Here is a 13,653-nt window from a genome sequence, read left to right on the forward strand (position 1 = left end):
GTTTCAAGAGGGGAAGAAAAAAGATGTGGTTATGCTCCTGTTTGCTAACAAAAAATCTCAGGGGGGCTTCACTTCTTCTTTTTCTTCCAATCAGGAAATCATGGTGGGCTCTATGTTCCAAGCTGAAATTCCAGCTGGCACCTGCAAATACAAAGAGAATGAAAAAGGTGAGATTTGACCATTTATTGCTGCTTGGGATCCATGTCTGATTAGGAGAATGAAAAGATTGGATTGATGTCATGTGTCTTAATAAATGAGTGACAATTAGAGCCACCATCATCAAATTCGAGCTCATCCTGTGCTTCAGCAGAGCTGGAGGAAGAGGAAAAGGAGGATTTCATTCTTGGCCTGGTGCCTCTTGGACCCTTGGATTCTGATTTAGTGATCCACACAAGCTGCAAGCTCTTCACTTATGGATTTCTTTTATGTGAGATGAAACAGCTAATGGAGGAATTGCACTGCTGGACCTGGATTATCACTGTCAAGAGGGCAAAATGGTACCAGCAGCTTTGCTTTTCACATTTTGTACCTCTTCAATCAGGAAGAAGAAGTTCTGCTCTTGTGGATTTTTTTTTTCCCATCAATTTTTCCCCTCATCCCAAGCAGAGGCTTTTGCTGGATGCTGTCAGGAAAGGCAGATCCAATTTAAACCCAGCTGGGAGCAGAAAAAGGAAATTTTCCTGCTCATTCAGCCCATTGCTAAGGATTTGCTCACACTGCAGGTCAATGAGAATGGGTTTCTTTGTAGCTTTGTAGAATTTAACTTCTAAATAACCACCACAAAGCCTGGAGCCCTCCCAGAACCCAAGTTTAGGCTCAGTTCTCTCATTGCCCAGGGAGGTTTGGGTTCCCCTGGATCCCTGGGGATCCCAGGCCAGGCTGGACAGGGCTTGGAGCACCCTGGGACAGTGGAGCTCCCTCCTCCCAGGGGAATCCATGGAATTGGATGGTTTTAAGGTCCTTTCAGCCCAAACCATTCCAGGATTCTCTGAGGGTTCCTAGAACTCTTTATTTTTCTTGAATGAGCAGTCAAACTTCAGCTGAGTGGGATCCTCTGGAACAAAAACCCAGAAAACTCCTGGGAGCTGTTCCCAACGTGTGTCCTGGGTGAAGTGAAGCTGCTTTCTTTGCAAGCCATTTCATGATTTCTTTACCACCTCTGGGGTTTTATTGATATTTATTTCCATCATAAATTACTTTTTCCAAGTAGAGATTGATCTCTGAGCTCCCCCACACCTCCCTCCCTGTGCTTTCCCAAGCATTCCTCTTGGAATCAGTGCTCAAATTCCTTCCTTGCTGCTCTTCCTCAGGTTGTTGGAGCCCACAGACAAGGTCTGGATATTTTCCTACTTTAATAGCCAGAATTTCACTTTATTTTGCTGCAGTCCAAAGCTTGGCTCTTCCAAAATAAAACTCTTCCAAAATAATCAGGGGATATCTCACTTGGCCCACATTTCTCCATTAAATTCAGTTTACTGTGGCTTCCCTGCTGTCAAACTCCTGTGAAAGCTCTGGAAAAGGTGCAGATTAAAATTCTGGAGTTGCAGGATGAGTTCTATAATCCAGAACCCAGATCATGCCAGGATTTGAAGGCAGAGTCCAAAACCCAGGTCATTTGGATCTCTGCATCCATGAGGTTTTACTGATTCCCACATTAACGGTGCCCCCATGATCTCCCAAGGCTGATCTGAGACAATAATTACCTTTATAATTATTTCATTGGATTCAAATGATGTCATTTTCTTGTGCTCTCCCTGGGGTTTGTCCAGTGTATGAAAATGATGACCAGCTGCTCTGGAATCCTGACTTTTTACCAGAGGATAAAGTCATAGAGTTCCTCAACGAAGCCTCGAGGCGCACGGGAGAGGAGAAGGGCCTGGATGCAATTCCTGAGGGCTCCCACATTAAAGACAATGAGCAGGTATTAAAAAATAAATATGCAGTTTATTTTCTAGAATTAATCATCTTTTTATTTCACTTTACTCCCAAGAGGTAAAATTGGGTTTGAAGTTTTATTGTTCCTTCTGGAAATAGAAATTGATGAGGATTTTACCTCTCAGAGAATATTAAACTGTTAACTTGGGCTTAATGTTGCTTTATGTAAAATAAATATATCATAGAAAATAAATAGAATATTTTATATATATATATATATATATATATATATTTAAATCTGTATGAATTAATTCTCTCAGGTACAGAATTTTTCAATGATGAAATTCTCTATGAATGAACACTTAATTATTTTTCTTCATACCCAAAAAAAACCCCTCCATCAATTTTCCAAATGTGTGTAAGTGGATGAAAAAGCTTCAAAAAAAAACCCTCCATCAATTTTCCAAATGTGTGTAGTGGATGAAAAAGTTGCAGTGCTGTGCTTGGGCATTTTCTTGGTTCAGCAAGTAGAGATTTGGAATTGGAAACGCAGTAAATACATCTCAGTTCCACCGGGCTGATTCCAAGGGTTTATTTTTAATCTGAGGAGGTGTCAGGGGTTTTGTGGCCGCGCTGCGGTGGCCCAGCAGGGTGGGGCTGGTTCTGCAGTGCCAGTGTGCCCTTTCCTCCCTGCAGGCCCTCTATGAGCTGGTGAAGTGCAATTTTGACACGGAGGAGTCCTTACGGAGGCTGAGGTTCAATGTCAAAGCAGCCAGAGGTGAGTTTGTCCCTCAGTTCCCAAGGATGATTTCCCACCCAGACTGCTGCCAGCAGGCTCCCAAGGTTGGGTTAATCTTCATTTCAGTGCATCTCTCATTGTTCTCTGGGAGAATGGAACTAGCAGGTGTGGAAATGCCCTTCCTGGCCATATTTAATACAAAGAGCTGGGATTTCAGCTCCCACTTCAAATTGAAAATTACTTCTTGACAGCTCAGCTGGGCGTTTTTTAGGTATTTTATGGTGCTCTTCTAGACCTTGCAGTCATCAAAGTGAATGCAACAAACATGAGATATGAATTAATTCTAAATAAAGGAGCAAATAAGCCTTTTATTTTACAAAAACAGCATTAAAAATCCTGCTATGTAAAATGAATTCATTCTAAATAAAGGAGTAAATTATTTTTTTGTTTTACAGAGTGTAGCATTAAAAACCCTGATACATAAAATGAATTCATTTTAAATAAAGGAGCAAATTAATTTTTTATTTTACAGAGTGTAGCATTAGAAACCCTGAGACATTAAATGAAATAATCCTAAATAAAGGAGCAAATAAACCTCTTTTACAAAGCATAGCATTACAAACCCTGCTAGATAAAATGAAATAAGTCTTAATAAAGGAGCAAATTAACTTTTATTTTGCAAAATATAACATTACAAATCCTGCTATATAAAATGAAATTATTCCAAATAAAGGTGTAAATTAATTTTTTGTTTTACAGAGTGTAGTATCTAAAACCCTGATGTGTAAAATGAAATAATTCTCAATAAAGGAGCAAATAAACCTTTTATTTTACAAAGTATAACATTACAAACCCTGCTACATTAAAATGAGTTAATTCTAAACAAAGGAGAAAATTATTTTTTTATTTTACAGAGTGTCGCATTAAAACCCTGATACATAAACTAAACTAATTTTAAATAAAGGAGAAAACTAATTTTTTATTTTATGAAGTGTAGCATTTAAAGCCCTAATACATAAAATTAAATAATCCTAAATAAAGGAGCAAATTAACCTTTGATTTTACAAAAATAACATTACAAATCCTGCTACATAAAATGAATTCGTTCTAAATAAAGGAGAAAATAAACCTTTGATTTTACAAAGTATAAGGTTAAAAACCCTGATACATAAAATGAAATAATTCTAAACAAAGGAGCAAATAAACCTTTTATTTTGCAAAGTATAACATTACAAACCCTGATACATAAAATGAGTTAATTCTAAATAAAGGAACAAATTAACCTTTGATTTTACAAAAATAACATTACAAATCCTGCTACATAAAATGAATTTATTCTAAATAAAGGAGAAAATAAACCTTTGATTTTACAAAGTGTAACATTACAAACCCTGCTACCTAAAATGAGTTAATTCTAAATAAAGGAGAAAATTAATATTTTATTTTACAGAGTGTAGCACTTAAAACCCTAATACATAAAATGAAATAATCCTAAATAAAGGAGCAAATTAACCTTTGATTTTACAAAAATAACATTACAAATCCTGCTACATAAAATGAATTCGTTCTAAATAAAGGAGAAAATAAACCTTTGATTTTGCACAGTACAACATTACAAACCCTGCTACCTAAAATGAGTTAATTCTAAATAAAGGACAAAATTATTTTTTTATTTTACAGAGTGTAGCATTAAAACCCTGATACATAAAATGAATTCATTTTAAATAAAGGAGAATTTTTTTTTTTTATTTGACAGAGTGTAGCACTTAAAACCCTAATACATAAAATGAAATAATCCTAAATAAAGGGGCAAATAAACCTTTGATTTTACAAAGTATAAGGTTAAAAACCCTGATATGTAAAATGAGTTAATTCTAAACAAAGGAGCAAATAAACCTTTGATTTTACAAAGTATAAGGTTAAAAACCCTGATACGTAAAATTAAATAATTCTAAACAAAGGAGCAAATAAACCTTTTATTTTGCACAGTATAACATTAAAAACCCTGCTACATAAAATGAGTTAATTCTAAACAAAGGAGAAAATTAATATTTTATTTTACAGAGTGTAGCATTAAAACCCTGATACATAAACTAAACTAATTTTAAATACAGGAGAATTTTTTTTTATTATTTTACAGAGTGTAGCACTTAAAACCCTAATACATAAAATGAAATAATTCTAAATAAAGGAGCAAATAAACCTTTTATTTTACAGAGTATAACATTACAAACCCTGCTACATAAAATGAGTTAATTCTAAATAAAGGAGAAAATTAATATTTTTATTTGACAGAGTGTAGCATTAAAACCCTGATACATAAAATGAAATAATCCTAAATAAAGGAGCAAATTAACCTTTGATTTTACAAAAATAACATTAAAAATCCTGATACGTAAAATGAAAGAATCCTAAATAAAGGAGCACAATAGCTTTACTTTATGCATCCAATGAAATAATTCTCCCTGGAGGGTGAAATAAAGCTTGATTTTACAGAACAGCCGTGGAAGGCCTGGTCCTGAGGGTGCAGGGGAGCCCTGAGCCCTGCCTGTGCACACTCAGGCACTCAGACTGTGGAGCTCAGCTTCCAGACCTCTCCTGGGCACATCACAGGGCAGCACGGGTCCAGTGAATCCAATAAACCCATTTGATTCACTCTGACCTGAAGGATCAATGAGGCCAGACCAGATTTTATTATACACTCCCTACAAACCAGCTCAAAAGTGAAATTCCTGGGCTGGTTCCTGTGGAATCAGCAGCTGGAGAAAGGACCCAGATCTTTTCTGTCACTTCAGTTGCCTTTTAGTGGCTTTCTCAATTAATTATTTTCTTTATTGCTTGTTATTTTTGATTTTCCTGTAGAAGAATTATCTGTTTGGACAGAAGAAGAATGCAGGAACTTTGAGCAAGGGCTGAAAGTCTATGGCAAGGATTTCCATGTGATTCAGGCAAATAAGGTAAATTTGAAGTGCAATTCTCAATTTTTACATTTTAAAACAAATTAATTATGAATCAATTTTGTCCTTCATAAAGAAATGGACAAAATTATTTCATTTTTGCTGTTGAATCACAGAATCCTGGAATGGTTTGGGTTGGAAGGGACCTTAAAGATCCCATGGGCAGAGACACTTCCACTATCGCAGCTTGCTCCAACCTGGCTTTGGACCCTTCCAGGGAAGGATCCAGGCAGGAATCTTTTCCTCCTCAATATTTTCCCAATATTTACATCCAAATTGGTTTCTCAAAGCCCAGAATTTGTAGTGGAAGTGCAGAAATCCTGCAAAAATCCTGTGGGAAGAGCTGCTTCCCTGGAGCCTGACCCTGCCCACCCTTGGAATTCATTCTTTTTTTTTCTTTCTTTCTTTCTTTCTTTCTTTCTTTCTTTCTTTCTTTCTTTCTTTCTTTCTTTCTTTCTTTCTTTCTTTCTTTCTTTCTTTCTTTCTTTCTTTCTTTCTTTCTTTCTTTCTTTCTTTCTTTCTTTCTTTCTTTCTTTCTTTCTTTCTTTCTTTCTTTCTTTCTTTCTTTCTTTCTTTCTTTCTTTCTTTCTTTCTTTCTTTCTTTCTTTCTTTCTTTCTTTCTTTCTTCTTTCCCTCTCTCTCTCTCTCTTTCTCTCTCTCTCTCTCTTCCCTTCCTTCCTTCCTTCCTTCCTTCCTTCCTTCCTTCCTTCCTTCCTTCCTTCCTTCCTTCCTTCCTTCCTTCCTTCCTTCCTTCCTTCCTTCCTTCCTTCCTTCCTTCCTTCCTTCCTTCCTTCCTCCTTTTCCTTCCTCCCTTCCCCTAGAGTTGGAATTTGACCCTTTTTGCTAGAAATGCTGGATATTTTTGACCCAAACGTGACCCAGGCTGCCTGTGTGTGCTGGCAGGTGCGGACCCGCTCGGTGGGGGAGTGTGTGGCCTTTTATTACATGTGGAAGAAGTCGGAACGTTACGATTTCTTCGCTCAGCAGACCCGCTTTGGGAAGAAGAAATACAACCTGCACCCTGGGGTCACGTAAGATGTGCCTGATTTCATCATTTTTGGGGTTCAGTCTTTGTTTTGTCTTCCTCTCAGCTGAAAATTCAGGGGTTTGGAGCCTAATTTGCAGCAGCAAAACAGCCAAAGTGTAAACCAAATGTCCTAAGTGTGTATAAATAATGTGTAAAGTGCATTTATTTGGGGTAAGGCCAGCACTTTGCAGTGAGGAGCAATTTGAGTTTGACTTCTGTTAGGATTTGGTTGGTTTACTTTTGAAATCTTAATAGGGTTTTTTTAAATGCTTGTTTTAATTAAATAGATGTCCTACAAAAGCATGAATCCCAAGTTCCAGGTGGAATTTGTGGTGCATTGTTTGTCCATCATTCTGGCCAGCACAGCACCAAATCCCAGGGGATTTTGGGAAGCTCCTTTCCCATTCCCATCCTTGCTGAGGAAAGAGGGAATGTATGAGCAGAGCTCCCAGCTTGTTCTGCTGCCCTTCATTCCAAAGCTCTGATCTGCCTCTCCCACTCTTTCCACTGCCTCCTGCCAAGCTTTTTTACTATTATTTTCATTCCTCATTTCTTCCTGGCTCCTCTCTTGATCCTTCTTTGGAATATTATTGTTCCTCCAAACATTTCAGGGCTCTGGGACACCCAGAGTTGCCATCAGGGACTTTGTGGGTGTTACAGAGAGTTTTTTACCTGGCAGGGACTGCCTGGCTCCCCCTTTCCTTCCATCTCTTGGTGGGTTTTTCCCCCCTATTTTCCATTTCCCCCTATTTTCCATTTCCCCCTATTTTCCATTTCCCCCTGTTTTCCATTTTCCCCCTATTTTCCATTTTCCCCCTCTTTTCCATTTCCACGCATTTTCCCCTATTTTCCATTTTTCCCCAAATGAGACATTTTTGAGTCTCTTCCTGCTGTTGGGTGCAGCAGCAGGGTCATTAAGGACTGGACTTGTCTGTTCTTGAATGATTTTGCAGATAAATTCAGGGAATTCAGGGTAGAATTCCAGGATAATTACGTGTCAGGAGAAGTTTCTGGAGTTATTCCAGCCCTCCCACCACATCCAAGGGTTTCATCCACCAGCTCCCTTTGTTTCCATCTTCATCCTGCCCTGAACTGGAGCTCTGGAATAAATGGCACAGTTGGGAATGTCTTGAACTCTGGAGTTTTTCACTTGCTTTTAGCTTGACCCCTTTGGGGGTTTTGTGCACAAATGGGATTTATTTTTACTGGAATGGTTTAGTGCCTGGAGGGATCACCTTGGAAGCACTTAAAAGATTTGGAATCATGGAATGGTTTGGGTTGGGAGGGAGCTCAAAGCCCATGCAGTGGGCAGGGATGGGGGACAGGGGGCACTGCCAGGGATGAGGGGCAGCCCCAGCTGCTCTGGGCATCCCATCCCAGGGAGCAATTCCTTCCCAAAATCCCATCCATCCCTGTCCTCTGCCACTGGAAAACCTTTCCACAGCTGCAGGGTGTGCAGGAGCATCTCCAGCCTGTCCCAGCTGGGTGGGTGTCTGTCTGTCTGTCTGTCCCGCAGGGGTTCCATGGATCCTGTCCCAGCTGTGTCTGTCTGTCTGTCTGTCCTGAAGGGGTTCCATAGATCCTGTCCCAGCTGTGTGTCTGTCTGTCTGTCTGTCCTGAAGGGGTTCCATAGATCCTGTCCCAGCTGGGTGTCTGTCTGTCTGTCTGTCTGTCCCGCAGGGATTCCATGGATCCTGTCCCAGCTGTGTGTCTGTCTGTCTGTCCCGCAGGGGTTCCATGGATCCTGTCCCAGCTGTGTGTCTGTCTGTCTGTCCCGCAGGGATTCCATGGATCCTGTCCCAGCTGTGTGTCTGTCTGTCTGTCTGTCTGTCGCGCAGGGATTACATGGATCCTGTCCATGTAATCTGTGTGTCTGTCTGTCTGTCTGTCCCGCAGGGATTCCATGGATCCTGTCCCAGCTGTGTCTGTCTGTCTGTCTGTTCCGCAGGGATTCCATGGATCCTGTCCCAGCTGGGTGTCTGTCTGTCTGTCTGTCTGTCCCGCAGGGGTTCCATGGATCCTGTCCCAGCTGTGTGTCTGTCTGTCTGTCTGTCCCGCAGGGATTCCATGGATCCTGTCCCAGCTGGGTGTCTGTCTGTCTGTCCCACAGGGATTCCATAGATCCTGTCCCAGCTGTGTGTCTGTCTGTCTGTCTGTCCCGCAGGGATTCCATGGATCCTGTCCCAGCTGGGTGTCTGTCTGTCTGTCCCACAGGGATTCCATAGATCCTGTCCCAGCTGTGTGTCTGTCTGTCCCGCAGGGATTCCATGGATCCTGTCCCAGCTGTGTGTCTGTCTGTCCTGAAGGGGTTCCATAGATCCTGTCCCAGCTGTGTGTCTGTCTGTCTGTCTGTCCCGCAGGGGTTCCATGGATCCTGTCCCAGCTGGGTGTCTGTCTGTCTGTCTGTCCCGCAGGGATTCCATGGATCCTGTCCCAGCTGTGTCTGTCTGTCTGTCCCGCAGGGATTACATGGACCGCCTCCTGGACGAGAGCGAGAGCGCCGCCTCCAGCCGGGCCCCGTCGCCACCGCCCACGGCCTCCAACAGCAGCACCAGCCAGTCGGAGAGGGACGAGAGCGCCTCCGGCAGCGCCCCCAACGGTGAGAGGGCCCGGCTGCCCCCGGCGCAGCCATCCCGGGCTGCTCTGGCCCTGCAGGGCCCATCCCTGCCCTGCCAGGCACTCCTGCCACCATCCGGGCTGCTGTGGCCCTGCAGAGCCCATCCTGCCCTGCCAGGCACTCCTGCCACCATCCCGGGCTGCTGTGGCCCTGCAGAGCCCATCCTGCCCTGCCAGGCACTCCTGCCACCATCCCGGGCTGCTGTGGCCCTGCAGAGCCCATCCTGCCCTGCCAGGCACTCCTGCCACCATCCCGGGCTGCTCTGGCCCTGCAGGGCCCATCCCTGCCCTGCCAGGGACTCCTGCCACCATCCCGGGCTGCTCTGGGCCTGCAGAGCCCATCCCTGCCCTGCCAGGCACTCCTGCCACCATCCGGGGTGCCCCGAGCCAGCCTCGGGCACTGCAGGCATGGAGCAGCCCCAGCTTCTCTGGCAGTTCCATCCCAGCCCCTCCCCACCCTCCCGGGCTGCTCCTGTTCCTCTCTCCCCATGTCCCATCTGTCCCTGGCCATTCCCTGTGTCCTGTCCCTCCATGCCTTGTCCCAAGTCACTCTCCTGGAACCCCTTTAGGCCCAGGAAATGGCTCTGAGCTCTCCCAAAGCCTCCTCTTCTCCAGGTGAGCACTCCCAGAGACAAGCAGCCCATTTCAAGTTCAAACTGGTTTTTAAAGACCCCTCCATGTTTGCATTTGGGCAGGGGCCTTGTCTAGGAGATAAATCCCCCCTGGAATTTCCTGTGAACTGGGGTTTGTGAGTTCCTGTGTGCCCTGTGCCGTGCAGAGGTGGAACCCCAGTGCTGTGGGGAGTCCTGAGCTGGGCCCTGGGGAGCTCCAGGAGCTGTTCTGAGGGCTGGGAAAGGGGCTGGGAATGGGACAGGAGCCAGGGAGGAGAGCTGGGCTGAGGGAGGAGCTGGGGACTCACTCAGAGCCTGGAAATCTCCTGGAAGAGTGCCCAGGTGAGCAGAGCCTACCTGCAGCCCCTGCATCCTGGGATTCCAGGACATTCTCTGTTCCTTTGAATCATTTCCATAAACTCCTTGTGCCTTTTGTATGCACATCAGTCACACAGTGAGGACAAGGAGAAAACCACTGGATTTTTAATGAATTTTGAGTTCAAACTCTGTTTTCCTGAGCCAGCCTAGGTGAGGAGAGCCCACGTGGGGTCCTGGGATTCCAGGACATTCTCTGTTCCTTTGAATCACTTCCCTGTGCCTTTTGTATGCACATCAGTCACACAGTGAGGAGAAGGAGAAAACCACTGGATTTTTGATGAATTTGAGTTCAACCTGTGCTTTCCTGAGGCAGCCCAGGCAGCTGTGTGCTGCTGAGCCTTGCTGAAGGGGTTTCTCTCCCACCCAGGTGTCTCTGCCAACGGCCCAGGGGAGGTGCCAGGGAAGGAGGAGGCGAAGCTGGAGGGGCTGCACGTCAATGGACCCTGCAGTGGGAAGAAAACCCCTCACCCAGAGCTGGACACAAACGGCTTTGAACCCGAAAACCTCCCCAGTGACCCCAAACTGGCTCACTCAGCCTCGAGGAACGAGCCTGAGCTGGAGGAAAAGAGCGAGAGACCTCTGAAAAGAAGAAGAATTAACAGCAATGGGAAGGAGAGCCCGGGTGCTTCAGAGTTCTTCCAGGAAACCAACTCCCACGGGAAGCTGGAGGAGCTGGAAACTTTGGATGACTGAGTGCTGGGAGCTGATTTTATTCCTTGGAGTAAATTCTGGGTGTCTAAAATTTTCAGGGTTGATGGGTTACCTTCCAAAGTCCAGTTCCATAAACAATCTGAGATTTTTTTGTTTTGTTTCCTGAGACCTTCTAGTCGGCTCTAAAGATCCGATGATTTGGTTTTCTTCAGTGCTGAAAAGCAGCAGGAGAATATTGAATTTCTCAGAGCTGGCAGCTGCAGTTCTGGGATAAAAGGCTCTTAAATATTTAAGGAACAAAGCAGTGAGTTGCTGCAAAAATATTCCCAGTCTAATACATTAAAGAATGTGTTAATACAGCATTTAATGTATTAAACAACATTTAATCAGTGTACAAGTGAACAAAGCATTTGGGGCTTTGCAGGAAGTTAAACTAAAACAGGAAAAGCCAAGACAGAGCAGACACAGAGACTTCTACTCCTGCTGGAGAGAGGAAAATGTCATCCCATCATTAAGGAACCCTCATGAATCCTGAAAGTTATGAGCACAACTATTTTTATATATAGAAGTTTTAAAAGGTAAATAAATAAACCAGGTCAGGTTTGTCTATGTAAAATTGTTGACATCAATGATGTCTTTCCATATTCTTTATCTGGGCTAAAGAAATACATTCTGTATTTTTCCAGATTTCTTTGTAGCCTTTGAAAGATTTTTACAGTACTTATGTCTTGACTGAACTGTCCTTTCTTAAAACAAAAGCTTGTATAATTTTCTTACCTTGTACAGTTGGTAAACTTTTATGAGAGAGTTGATACCCTGAGTCTAATGTCAGCTTCCTTTTATTTTGCTGAAGTCTTTTCTAAAAAAAAAACCAACAAAATAAAAAAAACCCCAAACCAAATCAAACCAAATCAAACCAAACCAAACCAAACCAATGGAGTTAAAAATTAGTCACCAACGTGTTAATTTTCTTCCCAGAAACTGGTAAATAATTAACATAAGAATGGTTAGGAGGCATTTGATTTTGGAAACGTGTTTTTTTTTTCTTGTTTTATGGCAGATAATGGTGTTTCAGTTTTTGTTAAGCATGCTGCTTGCATTGCACACATTTCCTTGCTTTCTTTCTCCCTTTGTTTGGAACTCGGAGAAATCTCCCAGCAGCCAAATTCTCGAGTTTACTGAACCTTCTGCAGGTTCAGCTGCTCCATCATCCCCTGGTTTGCTCCCAGCCTGTGCCCTGCCAGGCTGCAGGGTGCACAGCAGGGCTGCAGTGAGCCTGGGCTGCCTGGAAATGCAGCTGGAATTCCTGAGCAGGAGCCCTGATGATCTCAAAGGTCTTTTCCAGCCTAGGAAACCCTGGCATTCTGTGTTGGTGCACAGGGACACGCTCACCTGGACAAGGGAGAGCAGGAATTTCACATTGAGCTGGGGAGAACTCATTCCAGTGTGAGAACCAAAAATTCCTCATGAATAAATGGCAGTAGGGTGGGTGGTGCTCACCCTGCCAGCAGCACCACTGAAAAGTTGTGGGTGTAGGATTTACATCCAGCAATCAGGAACGTTTGAAATCCCAATTCACTTTGGTTTTGTTTGGTTGTTTTCTTCAGCCCAGCTCCACTTCTGCTCTGTTCAAATCTGGGATAAAATTGTTCAATTGTACCCTTGCTGACCCCGTGTCCTCCTCCTCCTCCTCCTCCTCCTCCCCACAGGTGTGCTGTTCATCCTTCACTGGTTATTTTCTCTGCAGGGTTATTATGCTCTTTATGGTTCCAGTTGAACTGAATGGTTTGAAATGGATGTTTCAACCCAAACCCCAGTGCTGAGGGCTTGGGCTGATTTGGTTTCTTCTCCACTGAACTTCCCTTGGACTTTGTGATGAGGAATGAGCCAAGCCTCGGGATGAGGACGGGCTGTGGATGCAGAACCTTGGGGAATGATCAGCTCTGCCTGCCAGCCCTGCTCCTGGAGAGCCTCTGGGTGAGGTTCATTAATTAAGGCCTGTGTTAATTAAGGAATGCAGTGATTAATGCCTGAGGCAGAGGTTGCTGTTAACTCTCCCCTCAAGGACGGTTCCACACAAGCAGAATCCTATTTTCAGTTTTAGTTTGATGCTCTTTGTTTTCGGTTGCAAGTTGGAAATACTTCCCAAAAATCCATAGGAAAGTTTCCAAATGAATTGTCTCAGGCTCGTGTGTGAAATCCAGCACTGTGTATATTTTCAGGAGTGTTGCTTTGTTTTTTATCTTTCCTTATTTTTTTTTTTGTGATACTTAGAAGAGACCTGACATTCCATAATCCACTATGTAATGCTCAGCTAGACTTTAAGAATATTTAATTCTAATTTACCTTTTGTTTATGCTGGTGTTTTATACAATACTTTGTTCATGTTTCAAACTGCAGCCACTGTAACTCGATAAGTCATTGCACTACTAAAGCTATTGAAAATCCTGGAAATCTGCTAACTTTGCTTTCATTTTCCAAGCCTTCTGTACAGCTGGGAATCCAGTCCAACAGGAAATCCTTGGGCTTCCCAAAGGGTTCAATGTGCTATAAATTCCCCCCACACACACACAAACCCCACAGATGAGTTGGATACATTTTTTCCACACAGTATTTTGCACTGTCGGTAATTCCCCTTCCCTGTCTGCAATTCTGGAAAAGCTTATTAAAATATTTTTAAACTTACTGTCTGCATCCAAAATTCCTGACTTTCCTTGCTCCAGAGGGGTGGAATATTCCCTCTCAGAGGATGGGAGAGCAGTGACTCTGTTACTCTGCACTGAAACCCATGGAAACAAA

The 13,653-nt window shown here is 43.3% G+C and overlaps 1 protein-coding gene across 2 annotated transcripts in view; it reads left to right on the forward strand.

Moving 5' to 3' along the window:
* Positions 1 to 13,539, forward strand: part of MIER1 (MIER1 transcriptional regulator) — a 39,986-nt gene extending 26,447 nt beyond the window's left edge. For both annotated transcript variants that reach the window (XM_054515765.1, XM_036388014.1), the window contains exons 7-13: positions 95 to 167; positions 1,770 to 1,921; positions 2,572 to 2,653; positions 5,477 to 5,571; positions 6,475 to 6,602; positions 9,061 to 9,197; positions 10,571 to 13,539. In XM_054515765.1, the coding sequence (XP_054371740.1) occupies positions 95 to 167; positions 1,770 to 1,921; positions 2,572 to 2,653; positions 5,477 to 5,571; positions 6,475 to 6,602; positions 9,061 to 9,197; positions 10,571 to 10,896 (993 nt within the window). In that variant the 3' untranslated portion in view covers positions 10,897 to 13,539. The remainder of the gene's footprint in view (positions 1 to 94; positions 168 to 1,769; positions 1,922 to 2,571; positions 2,654 to 5,476; positions 5,572 to 6,474; positions 6,603 to 9,060; positions 9,198 to 10,570) is intronic.
* The last annotated feature ends 114 nt before the right edge of the window (positions 13,540 to 13,653 follow it).

This window comes from Molothrus ater, chromosome 9 (assembly GCF_012460135.2).
Source record: "Molothrus ater isolate BHLD 08-10-18 breed brown headed cowbird chromosome 9, BPBGC_Mater_1.1, whole genome shotgun sequence".
NCBI classification, from domain to species: Eukaryota; Metazoa; Chordata; class Aves; order Passeriformes; family Icteridae; genus Molothrus; species Molothrus ater.